At 46.0% G+C, this 12,759-nt stretch overlaps 1 protein-coding gene across 1 annotated transcript in view; it reads right to left on the bottom strand.

Moving 5' to 3' along the window:
* Positions 1 to 8,953, bottom strand: part of Reep5 (receptor accessory protein 5) — a 30,046-nt gene extending 21,093 nt beyond the window's left edge. Inside the window, exons 1-2 of the mRNA XM_048331288.1 lie at positions 8,766 to 8,953; positions 8,228 to 8,321 (exon numbers count right to left, since the gene is read on the bottom strand). Coding sequence (XP_048187245.1) covers positions 8,228 to 8,321; positions 8,766 to 8,883 — 212 coding nt within the window. The 5' untranslated portion in view covers positions 8,884 to 8,953. The remainder of the gene's footprint in view (positions 1 to 8,227; positions 8,322 to 8,765) is intronic.
* Positions 8,954 to 12,759: the final 3,806 nt, after the last annotated feature.

A 12,759-nucleotide genomic window follows, 5' to 3' on the forward strand; every position in this document is an offset into this window, starting at 1 on the left:
AAAAAAAAAAAATTATGTGCTCTTCAGTGAGAGCAAGAGATGACTAACAGGCAAGAAACGAACTGAAACTGTTTGTACTATGCATCTCCATACCAAAACAACAAAAAAAGATATAACTAGAAGATCGTTATGCTTCTTAAGCATATGGAAACTATGTTCTAAAATGTCTATACAAAAAAAGTGAAAGAGGATACTATGCTCCTTTACTGTAAGATAGTATCTCTTACAGGATCAAGTAACTATGTTGGTAGCACTGGGGTTTGAACTCAGGGTTTCATACCTGGTAAGCAAGCACTCTAACATAAATGAACAATGAATAATGCACATACTATACTATGCAATAAGTTAAATTCAAAGGCAAATCCTATTAGGACAACCATTTGTCAATAAAACTATTGGTTCTATGAATGTATGTCAAGTATGGTACCATAAAATTTAACTTAATCTGGTCATGTTGGTTCACACCTATAATCCCAGCACTCAGGAGGCAGGAGGAAGGAAAATTCCAAGTTTGAGGCCAGCCTGAGCTACACAGCAATCCCTGTCTAAAACACACACACACACACACACACACACACACACACACACACACACACACACACACACCCCAAACAAAGAAATACCAAGGATTCAGGAGCCAGTGGCTCATGCCTGTAATACTAGCTACACAGGAGGCTGAGGTCTAAGGATTGTAGTTTAAAGCCAGCCCCGGAAGGAAAGTCCAGGAAATATTTTTCTCCAATTCATCAACAGAAAACTGGAAGTGGCCCTATGGCTCACAGTGGTAGAGTGCTAGCCTTAAGTGAAAAAAAGCTTAGGGACAGTGCCCAGTTCAAGTCCATGACCAACAAACAAATATTAAAAAAAACAACACCAAGGTCTGGGAATGTAGCACAGTGGTAAAGCACCTGCCTTTTATGTACATGGTACTAGGTTCGATCCCCAGTACCACCCCCAAAAATGTTTCGTGGGTTTTTTTGCCAGTCCTGGGGCTTAAACTCAGGGCCTGAGCACTGTCCTTGGCTTCTTTTTGCTCAAGGCTAGCACTCTATCTCTTGAGCCACAGCGCCACACTTCCAGCTTTTTCTGTTTATGTGGTGCTAAGAAATCAAACCCAGGACTTCATGCATGCCAGGCAAGTACTCTACCTCTAGGCCACATTCCCAGCCCCAAATATGTTTAACTTAAATGCAAGAACCTCACAACCTAGATGAGAAACAACCTAAAGTGTACTTTCTTAAGAGGGCCCATCAAGATATCAAGAAGTAGAGAGCAAGTCTAGAGTTACCTGACACACAAGTGATCCCTTACCCAGATCACCTGGCCCAACTATCAGAACCGGCAGGATATATGTGTGTGCATGCTATGTGTGAGGGGCTATAAGCGCTCTGCCCATGAATCAGAAAAAGGAGCAAGTGACAATTCAATCAGGATAGGTTTCTTCAGCTCTTAGTTGTATTTTGCTATCTCAGTGATTTTGAAATTATTTTTAAACTTTATGATAATTCTCTATTCACCATAAGTAATCAATTAGCAATAGTCACTAAATTAGTTAAGATATAGTTATGTTTATGCTTGTTTTAAAAACTACTTAAAGTACTAGATTCTCACTCAAAATCAATCCTGAAAAAGAGAACTTCTCCTGAAGAGGGCAGCTTTGAAAGAAAGGACAAACAGATCAAGTTTCATAAAAGTGGAAAGTTCAAAGAAGCTTATAGGTAACATTCTAGAACACAGTGTTAGGTATGGGGTCCCCTTCACAACTACTTCAATGCCCAGAAACTCAGATCATCAATAAATAATTTAAAATCATTTTATCTGTTCCTTAAAGCTTTCTTTTCTTTATGGCACAGGCAGGGAGGGAAAATCCCAAAACAATGGCTTTAATTAAGCTACAAAAATGGTCACAAATTTGTATAAGAATATTTTTAGTACATTTTCTTTTTCCTACAATACCCTCATCTTAAAATAGCTTGGCAATATTTGTAGTAAAGAGGAAAAATTAAACAACTGTAAAGAGTAAAATGTTTAAGATTTTTTTTTTTTTTTTTTTTGCCAGTCCTGGGGCTTGGACTCAGGGCCTGAGCACCGTCCCTGGCTTCTTCTTGCTCAAGGCTAGCACTCTGCCACTTGAGCCACAGCGCCACTTCTGGCAATTTTCTGTATATGTGGTGCTGGGGAATCGAACCTAGGGCCTCATGTATACGAGGCAAGCACTCTTGCCACTAGGCCATATCCCCAGCCCCCAATGTTTAAGATTTTAATGTTAAGTTACAATTTTCAGAATGTCAGTTATGTTTTTGGCACGAGCACACAGTTTTCCAGAAGGCCACATTTGCTTTGTGCTTCATAATACTCAGAAAGGTAGCATGCGGATGTGCTTTGTGCCACTCTTAAGCATTTTAACAAAGAATAGACAGCAAATGGGAGAGAAAAAGCTCTATGTGTAAAAGGAACATAAGCAGCTTAGTAGAAAACTTATCTGTTCTCAAGTTCTCCTGAGTAAAAAAGAAGAAAACATAGTAATTACAGGTTCTCTGAAAACCACAAGAAAACAAACACACCCCTTAGTAATGAGTCCAGGAAGAAAACTACAAGTACCAGAACAACAAAGCAGCTTAAGTCTGTCTTAGCAGACTTGTTGCAAAATGAAAGTGTTTGGCTCACCACTGTCAAGACACAACACAGGAACTTTCATAAACCTGCCTCTGGATGAGGAACCTCTTTCAAAGTCTGTCACTGTAAACCTTACACAAATAGATTGAAATTTTTTCATCTATTTCATAATACATTCTCACTTTAGCTGCTGTGAGTCATTAGCTATAATGATGCTGGAGCTTTTACTTGTGGCTGTTTTACAAGTCATGTAGATATTCTAACAATGGCTGTTTCTTAATTACACTCACAACCTCTTTCTGAGCTAATCAAACATCTCCCTCTGAGACTCAGTTCTTGACCTAGAACTAAATCCAATTCAAGTGTGATCTTCATTTCAAATGGGCCTGCACTACTAAAACAGGGAGTCTCTACATGTGACTATTAATATACATATATATTGCTGCTGTCAGAAAAAGAAATTATTAGTAATCTAGTTAACATTCACAAAACATACCAATGAGTGTGTGCAGATTATTATTCAGAATGACAGTACCTTATCTGAGAAGGGAAAAACAGAAAGGTAGTATGTTGTTAGGGTCAATTTGACAAAACAAAAAGTTAACACTAAATAGTGTATTTTTCTTCTCTTCGTGAGGTTAGAGAACGTGGGACATTCAAAGAGCCACATTTGAAATACTATAACATAGGAAGCAAAACACAGCCTTTGGGGCTTGAGAGTGGCTCAAGTGGTGGAGTGCTTGCCTCGCAAGTGTGAACCCAAGATCCTTGGGTTCAAATACCCGTCTCACTTAACTTGTTAACTTCTCTTTCCACATCAGTAAAAATAAGAATAATAGTATTTAACTAATAGGGTTACGTTGTTATGAACATTAAAAGAGCTATGTCTGTAAAGTCCTTAGACTAGATATGTGTATATATATATATATATAATTTTAAAAATAAAATGCCATACATGTGTCCAGCAGCAATGCAGAGACTAAAATTTTTGTAGCTGTAGCTAGAGTTTAAAATGGACTGGAAAAGGGGCTGGGGATATGGCCTAGTGGCAAGAGTACCTGCCTCATATACATGAGGCCCTGGGTTCAATTCCCCAGCACCACATATACAGAAAATAGCCAGAAGTGGCGCTGTGGCTCAAGCGGCAGAGTGCTAGCCTTGAGCAAGAAGAAGCCAGGGACAGTGCTCAGGCCCTGAGTCCAAGCCCCAGGACTGGCCAAAAAAAAAAGGACTGGAAAAGACATTCACAAATTAACACATCACTGGAGTGGGTATGAAATTTCAAAAGCATTGGCAAACAAAACTAAACGTAAATTCCAGTGTTGGGACTTTAAACAAATTTCCAGACTGGCACCAGCATGTCTCTACATGTGCTTTTACATTCCTCTATAGTAACTGAGGATTTCAACCAAGCCTGACCTCTGTGTGACCTTGGGAAGTACTTTGGCTTTTTCTGTCCCTTTTCAAACTAAAATGGGCTGTGTAGCTCAGTGGTGGAAAGCGCCTGTCTCCCAAGTGGGTTCAGTCCTCAGTACTGAAGGAAACAAGCAAAAACTAGAGGAACTGTGCTACATATCTCGCTTAAGATTCTTAAGAAATATATGAAAAGAGAGAAAATAACAGGTTTTTTACAAAAACTTTTAAAACAAAAAGCCAAGGACAGAAAGCCAATCCTCCCACTTCCCTCTCACTTCAAGACAAAAATAAAAATAGAAAATTGATTCATTAGATTTTTGCCTCACAATTCCTCAGGGACAAGACTAACATTCCTGGCTGGACTAGCACCACCCTCGGGAACTACACCAGGCAGGGGTCATCTTGGGTCTCAAAAAAAGGATTGTATGAAGGTGCAGCTCAGCTCAGCACTGTATTTTTCACAGGTCTCAGCAAGACTGATTTGGGCAATGCTATTAAAAATAAAAGTGTACCGTTTATATGACATGTCCAAAACAGATTCATAGAGACAGAAAGTAAATTAATGATTACTAGATGTGGAGATAGGAGAAAAAGTTTCACGGTAAGAGATGTTTTCGAACTAGAGAGTGCTGGTATTTGTACAACTTTGTCAACTACAAGCCACATGGCACGGTGGTATACAAACTATTTTTCAGCTAAAAGAGAATGGGTTATGTCTACCTTTATAATAGAGATTTCTATTATTATCTAGTAATCAGCCTTCTTTTATCAGTAATAGAAAGAAGCAAAGAGATTAAGATAATTCTGTCAACAGTTCTTGATAACAAGAAGGCTGGAATTAGACTTCCAATTATCTATACAAGGTAGCCCCAAAGTCTGAAAACAGAAGTCAGAGAGGGATTACAAAGCCTGCTCTTAAAAAGCTGGAATTATACCTAGTGGGAAGGGAGCACACAGAGAAGACACTCGTTGCCCGCAGTAGTCAGCAGCCACGTCTTCAGCTTGTCTGAAGGCCCCAGTGTCCAGGGAGGCCCATCCTGCTTTCAGGAGCATTCAATGTTCACCTATGTGTTTCCCAAGTGAGTGGGTAATGTGAAAAGGTAGAAGGGTAAATAAGCTTCTCTGAATTATTAGACAATCTGTCTCTCTCTCTCTATGATGGTCCAAGGGGAAGAAATAGCAAAAACAAAAGCTGAAAGTTGAGAAAAGGAAATAAAATTTCTGACAATCGTTTGGCAAGATAACCAATTCTTTCTAGCGGTCCCAGCAGCCATTTATACTTACTTTAAAAGGTACGTTATATCATGTCAACTGAGCCAATCAGAAAAAAAAAGTCAAACTCCTTCTGGAATGACATGTACATGGTTCCATCCCTGCCCACTGGCAACCCCCTCTCCCACCCCTTGCCTGTCACAGAAGCAGGCTGTCTGCTACCTAGGGGCACACTCTACCTCCTCTATCTGGCTCTGCTCTCAGTCACCCTTCCCATTCCTCAAGCCTTAATTAGTATTGTAGATATATCCAAAGAATCTTTCCTTTTATTCTCTAGCATACAGCATCCCATGTATTTTCTTTTAAGGGGTTTAATCATACTGTCACTACTTTACCTGTTCCTTACCTTTTTTCCAACTTTCCCAGACCAGTTGTTTATTCACAGAGAACAGAGTCTACTTTATTCTCTGCCATATCTTAAGTATTACTATAGTGCCTTGCATATGGCTGGCATCTAATATTTGCTAAATAGATAAACCCATATTTTGGGAACTAATTGGCTAGAGAATATAAAAAGAATTACAAGAGGCATAGAGAATAAAATGACGTAACTGTTATGGACTGAATGCTGGTTCCCTCCAAAGTCATAAGTTGGAAACTATATAGTATTAAGAGATGGGGTCATCTAGGCACGGGTGGCACACGCCTGTAATCCTAGCTACTCAGGAGGCTGAGATTTGAGGGCTGCAGTCCAAAACCAGCCTGGGCAGGAAAGTCTGTGAGACTCTTACCTCCAATTAACCAGCAGAAAACCGGTAGATCGCTAGCCTTAAGCTGAAGAGCTCTGGGACAGGGCCCAGGCCCAGAGTTCAAACACCACCACCCCCCTACCAACAAGGGAGAGGGGGAGAGAGGGAGAAAGAGGGAGAGAGGGAGGGAGGGAGAGGAGAGGGAGAGAGAGGGAGGGAGGGAGAGGGAGAGATGGAGTCTTGGCTGGGCACCAGTGACTCATGCCTGTAATCCTCTCTACTCAGAAGGCCATTTTCCCCTTCTCTCACCTGATCCTCATATGTAAAAGCACTCTTGTGTGTGATTACTACTTCTACTCTACAACACTGGGTTCTTAAAATTGACTGCACATTGGAATCCTTTAAAATTATAAAAGATTGAGGAGCTTTTAAAAATTGCAAACCCATGCAACACCCCAGACTATTTAAATCTGAATCCACTGGGGTGACAGCTAAGCAGCCATCAATTTTGTTTTGTTGGTGGGGAGGGGGGCCATTGTTGGGGCTTGAACTTAGGGCCTGGGGACTGTCTCTGAGCTTCTTCTAGTACTCTACCACCTGAGCTGGTGTTTCCTGTTTATGTGGTACTGAGCAATCATGCACAGCAGGCAAGCACTCTACCACTAAGCCACATTCCCAGCCCCATCAATATATTTTTTTTCCTGTTTTTTTCTTTTTTTTTGCCAGTCCTTGAACTCAGGGCCTGACCACTGTCCCTGGCTTCCTTTTGGTCAAGGATAGCACTCTGGCCGTATTCTATGTATGTGGTGCTGAGGAATCGAACCTGGGGCTTCATGTATACGAGGGGAGCACTAGGCCATATTCCCAGCACCCCCATCAATATTTTTTAAAGCTTCTCAAATGACTCCAATGCGCAATGAACTCTCCACTCTTTTAGGAATAAGTTCAAGTACACAGAAACCACCACTTAATTCCCTATAGTTTTTATGTTGATTTATAAAGAGCTAAAGCTTACAAAAGGAATACTAATCTACAGATATTCCTTAAATTTCCTAAATTTTTGCTTAATTAAATCCTCTTTATTCTTAAGATCTTTCCAACTCCTATTAAGATATATTCCATATGTCACTGTCTCTCAGCTGTAGTAAAATTTCTAGCAACTGATAGAAGCATTCAGTCTTGTAAGTAAAAAGAACTGTGTCAACCTGGCTATGAAGAAAACGAATAAAGAATGACCACAAGCAAATGACAAAGCTGAATTAGCTGGCTTAAGCACACTTTTGAAAATGGCCTTGCCTAGCATCAATCCGCTTCTGGTCAAGGAGAAATATATTTGCGTTCTATGCACCTTTCAGTCACAAAGATAATCTAATCACACTAACACAGAAACTTATGTTGTACTTGGTTATATATTAAATGGCACAAAGAAGTTTATGTTATTCAATATTTTAAAAAATTCATTATTTTTTTTTTTACTGGTTTAATAATAAGTGGCAAGGCAGTTACCAAACTACCACTCAAAATCAGTTCTAAAGGCTATCAATAAAATCTTTAAAGAAAAGGCTTCAGAGCCGTCCTAAAAGAACTGTAAGTACATACACAAAAGAGGCAAGTAAGTGAATGTACTATGGGGTTATTTTGTCTGTCACCACAGATACAGTGATGTACAAGTTGGTTTGGGGTTTTTTTGTTTGGCTTTTTCTGTTTGGTTTTTTGGTCAGTCATGGTGCTTGAACTCTGAGGCTGAGCACTGTCCCTTCTCCTTGAACTGATTTAACATACTTTTGAATTAAGGAAGTCCTAATGGATAGGGATTTATTGTCTATGGACACAAACATATGGTGAAATATGGACACAAACAAGTTGGGATATCCATTAAAATGACTAGGAAGGCAGTTAGCTCCCTATATGTATGCCTGTATACTATACACGCATACATATGTATACATGTATATACATAGGTACATGTGTACATACATGTATACATGTATACACACACACACACACACACCTGTTGCAATCTCCCCACCAAAGGCAGGCTCTAACACTCCTGGTTATTCTCCCGTGAGAAACAGCGCAATGAAAAACACCTGGGGCTGGCGGGCAGCTCGGGGATGAAGGGAGAGCTCCGCACCGTGTCCCGGGAAGCGGTGGGCCCCGCCGGCGCCGCCCCGGGGAGGTGCGGGTCCGCCCCGGGCCCCGGGGGGAGGGGCGGGGGGAGGGGGGGCACTTACGAGACGTAGGCCGGGTAGCCGAATCCTATCAGGTTGCAGAGGAGGGACGCTCCGTACCCGAACACCAGGTACAGGGCCACCAGCCCGACGGCTCCTGGGGAGGAGGAGGGGACACGCGGTTGGAGCCGCCCGAGCGGCGCGGCGCGGCCTTCGGGGCGTTTCCCTCCGGACCCGCTCGCGGGAGACGGACCGACAGACCGGGCCCACGCAGGTCGGGCCTGCCCGCCCGTGGGGCGCCGCCGGGGCCCGGGGGGACACCCGGCCGCTCCCGCGGCGGCCCTCAGCCCTCGCCCGCCCTCCCCGGGGGAGATCCCCGCGGGGCCGAGGAGGCCCCGAGCCTCCGGGCGGGCCCCGGGTGACGCGTCAGCGCCCGGGCCTGCCCTGCGCGCCCCACGCGGCCCGGCGCGGCCGCCGCCCGCCCCCCGCCCCGGGCCCGGCCACCCCGGCCTCCCCGAGCGGCCCGCCCGCGGGCTCCCGCGCCGCCCGCGCCGCCGCGGCCGTTCCCGGGCCCGACCCTCGGCCGGCCGCGGCCACCCACCGAGCGCGAGGAAGCTGCGGTTCACGCCGGTCTTGGCCTCGAGCTTGGCCAGGAGGTCAGTCATGCAGTTCTTCTCGTGCAAGAACCGGTCGAACCTCTCTCTCATGGCTGCAGACATGGCGGGGACCGCGGCCGCCGTCCGGGCTGCTCCCTGGGCGGGTGGACGCAGAGCCCGGCGGGCGGGCGGGGCGGGGCGGGGCGGGGCGGGGCGGCGTCTGCGCGTGCTCCCGCGCGCCCTCCGCTCGCCTCGCCGAGCGCCGCCCTCCGCCCCGCCCACGCCCCGCCCACGCCGAGCCCCGCCCTCCGCCCCGCCCACGCCGAGCCCCGCCCTCCGCCCCGCCCACGCCGAGCTCCGCCCCGCCCACGCCGAGCCCGTGCGCCGCGCGGTGCCCCGGGGCGGCCCGGAGCGCCCGGCTTCTGAAAGCCCCGGTGCGGAGGGGCCCCGTGCGGGCGTCGCCGTCCCCGCTTCCCCGGAGTGCGCCGGCCGGCTGTCCCCACCCTCCCTCCGGCGCTAACCCAGCGCTCACAGACACAGGCTTCCATTTTGAATGCCTGCGGGCCCGCGGCCCTCCGCGTCGCCTCTGCCCTGCAGGTAACAGGTTGCTTGGGAAAAAGAACAAACCGCACACCAGCGGAACCCCAGCCCTCCCCCGGGGCACGCCTTCTCTGGACGTGTGGCGGGCTCGCCTGGCACGAACCCGCCTGCGACGTCGGGGCCGGCGCTGTCCCCCAGGGAGAGGAAGAGGCCGGCCGCCGCGGCCCCGGCTCCCCGGGGCTCCCTCAGCCGCGGGCCCGGCTCCCCGGGGCTCCCTCAGCCGCGGGCCCGGCTCCTCCTCGGCCCCGGGCCCCGCGCGTCCCCGGACGGCCCCTCCGACACCCCTCTCTCGGCTCTCCCCGCACGTCCTGCGGAGCCCGCGGTGCTCGCGCTCCACACGCCCCCCCTCCGGAGGACTCGAGCTGGGCTCCGGGCCCGGTGTGGACGCGGGCCCCGCGCGCTCGGTCCTCCCGGCCATTGCCTCGCTGATGTCCGGGAGAGGAGCCGTTAACGCCCTTTCCCCTCCTTTACCCTCACCCCGGAGAGCATTGGCTCAGCTTCCTCAGCTCTCCCCTCCCCACACCCCCACGGCCACACCAGTGGACAAATTAGACAGTAGGGGAAATGAACACCGGGCATGGCGGTCGGTGTGTGTGATCCCGCACACGGGCACGGGCAAAAGACGGAGCGTGGAGACCAGCACAAACAAAACACCAGAACCTACATAAAACATAACTACAATTAAAAAACGAGGCATTGCCCTTGCCCTGATTTCAAACAACGAAGGAAAGAAGGAAGGTAGGAAGTCAAATAGATGGTTATTTTGATAATCTCCTAACCCCACGGTCCATTCAGTCTTCTTTCTCCTTTTCTCCTCCTTCCTCCGTTTTCCATTTTCCTTTCTCCTCCCTTCTCCTCTCTCCTCCTTGGTGCTCTCTCCTCTCCTCTCTGCTCTCTGCTTTCTCCTGTCTCCATTCTCCCCTCCCCCTTCGCCTCCGCCTCCCCTTCCCTCCCCTTCTCCCTCTCCTCCAGCTGCTCCCTCTCTTCAGTGTTGAAGAATCCAGGGCTTAGAATTAACAGGCACTAATTTTACCACTGATTCACACTCCCAGTCAACACAGGTTCTCAGAACTTGATTTTTTTTTTCCAAGTCAACTCAAAGCACACTTGTGCCAAAGTTAGCTACTCACTGTTGTAGGCAGTACAGCTAACTCCATCTTGATTAGGGAAACTGGTAGCAATTATTAAAATGCAGTTAAATATTAGGTCAAATATTTGATGGCAAAATTCTGCTTCTGTAAATGGCTTGCTCAACTTGATTGTTGCATGCTCTACCCCCTGCGTCAACCCCTTTACAAACCCCAGCTCGAGGACTGTTATGGGTCGCAGTTTCAGTCTGTGCTGCGTCCCTGGCGGGTCAGTTTGCTTTTTACTTCCCCAATAAATCCATCTTTGCTTGAGACTGTCTCTGTGTGGTGGACTCTGGAGGGATATGGGTTTGAGTCCCACTTGGGGTACCTCCCCTGGACCCCATAACACTCAACTCCAAAATTTGACAAGCTAAATGAAAATACATTATTTTAAAGTAATATAAGAACAGTAGATAGAGAAGCGTCGTTAGTCCAGCTGAAGTAGATAAAGATGTGTTTATTCATGTCAGTGGACCAGGAAGACCCTTCTGGAAGGACGCAGTTGCAAGGGTGTGGGCAGCTGAGGGCCTGGGTCAAGCCATTGGCTAATCTCAGTCTCTTTGAGATCTCTTGCAGAAATGTATGTGAGTGTGTGCATGTGAGTGTGAACATGTTCAAGATTAAAACTGTCAGTATGATGTAAAAATAGGTGAGTTTCAGTTTAAACTCCAAAAAAGTTATCAAGTTGCAGTGTTATCAAATGTTATAAAGGATTATTGCATTGCTTTTAAGAGGAATTATACTTTAAACAAAAGATTTCTTTAATTTACAGTTGAAAAATATTGGTATCTTAATGCGTTATTTCCCTCCACTGTTTAAAAATTTGGGACTAAATGTCAGAAAATTTGGATATTAATGTTTATCACTGTTAACTGCTTTGGGTTTCTCAGAGATCAAGAGGAAAGGATAGGAACACTTAGGATGGGCCTGTGTGCCTATCTTCGGGATTGAGGGGTGAGGGGTGAACTTAGCTGGTCCATGCGTGGTGAGACAGGCCCCAGGGGGAGTCCACACGTGGTGGATAAAGAGTAGGCTGGCACAAAGGCAGTTCATCAGTCCTTAAGGAGTCAATAGGTATGTGCCCATTCTGTAGTACAGGCCAATGGAGGCCATTCTTTGTTCCTTGCAGATGGACATTGGAAACCTGATGGTAAAATGGGCAATGTGATGATTTGTTTGGTATTTCTAAAACTGCACCTTGGGATGTATTAAAATTTGGAAAAGTCTTAAAAAGAGGGTTACAAAGTTTATTTGTATGATATAACTTGATTTCTATCCTATTTTGCAATTTGAATGCATTTTTTAAAAGCAAAGATGCTGAAGTCTGGATCTTTGTGTTTGTAATTGTGGTGCTTGTAATTCTTGCATTAAGGAAAAACTATCATTTGAGTTCAGTGCAAAAAAATGAGCAAGGGGCTGTGCCCAGAGCCTCTAGGTTTCCGAGTTCTTCAAATGTGATTGAAAGCTGAAGTGTAAGTGTTAAAGCAGAAGTTAGTGGAAAAGGCTTTAAAAATCAAGAATGGATTTGGAGATAAGGTTGCTCAAATTGGAAAAAGGAAAAATTAGAGCTGCCAAAATGATTGTAAACAATCATTGCTATTGCAGTTTGCCTATAAGTTTTGTAACAGATTCCAGCAGGCCCACAGAGAAGGACAGATGATACAAGTTTGTCAGATGTAACTTTGGCCCTTAGTAGGTTCCAGGTAAGATCATGCTTAAAAATTACTTCTGTGTTGACCACCTTGTAGCTTTTAATTGGAGTAATATGGCCTCATGTGTTGGCTCATGATCTGAAATCTGCAGTTTGAAGCCAGCTCAGGCAGAGAAAGTTCCCTGTGAGAGTGTTCATCTCTAATCAGCCAGCAGAGTACTGGGAATCAGAGTTGCTTTGAGGCTCAAAGTGGCAGAGTGCTAGCCTTGAGTTGGAGAGCTGAGGGACAGCACTCAGGCCCTGAGTTCAAGTCTAGCAGCCGACCAAGGGAAATGCAAAAGGTGCATTTATCCCAGCATGGAAAAGTCACTCCAGAGACAAAAGTGATGGAGTATCCACAAGCAGTAAGCCACTGCTTGGATGGCAGAGATGGTATCAGATCCTAGAATCACTTGTGTTTGACCCTTCAAAAGTTAATCAGAGCTGGGAAATCATTGGAGAATAGTCTATAAGCATGCCTTTCTCATGGCCATGTCTGTCTACTAAGTAATTGGGCAGGAACTTACCAGTCATTTGTAGTAGTGGGTAGTCAACAAAACTAAGGTTGTCAAATGGGGA

The sequence above is a fragment of the Perognathus longimembris genome, chromosome 22, assembly GCF_023159225.1.
Source record: "Perognathus longimembris pacificus isolate PPM17 chromosome 22, ASM2315922v1, whole genome shotgun sequence".
Classification (NCBI taxonomy): Eukaryota; Metazoa; Chordata; class Mammalia; order Rodentia; family Heteromyidae; genus Perognathus; species Perognathus longimembris.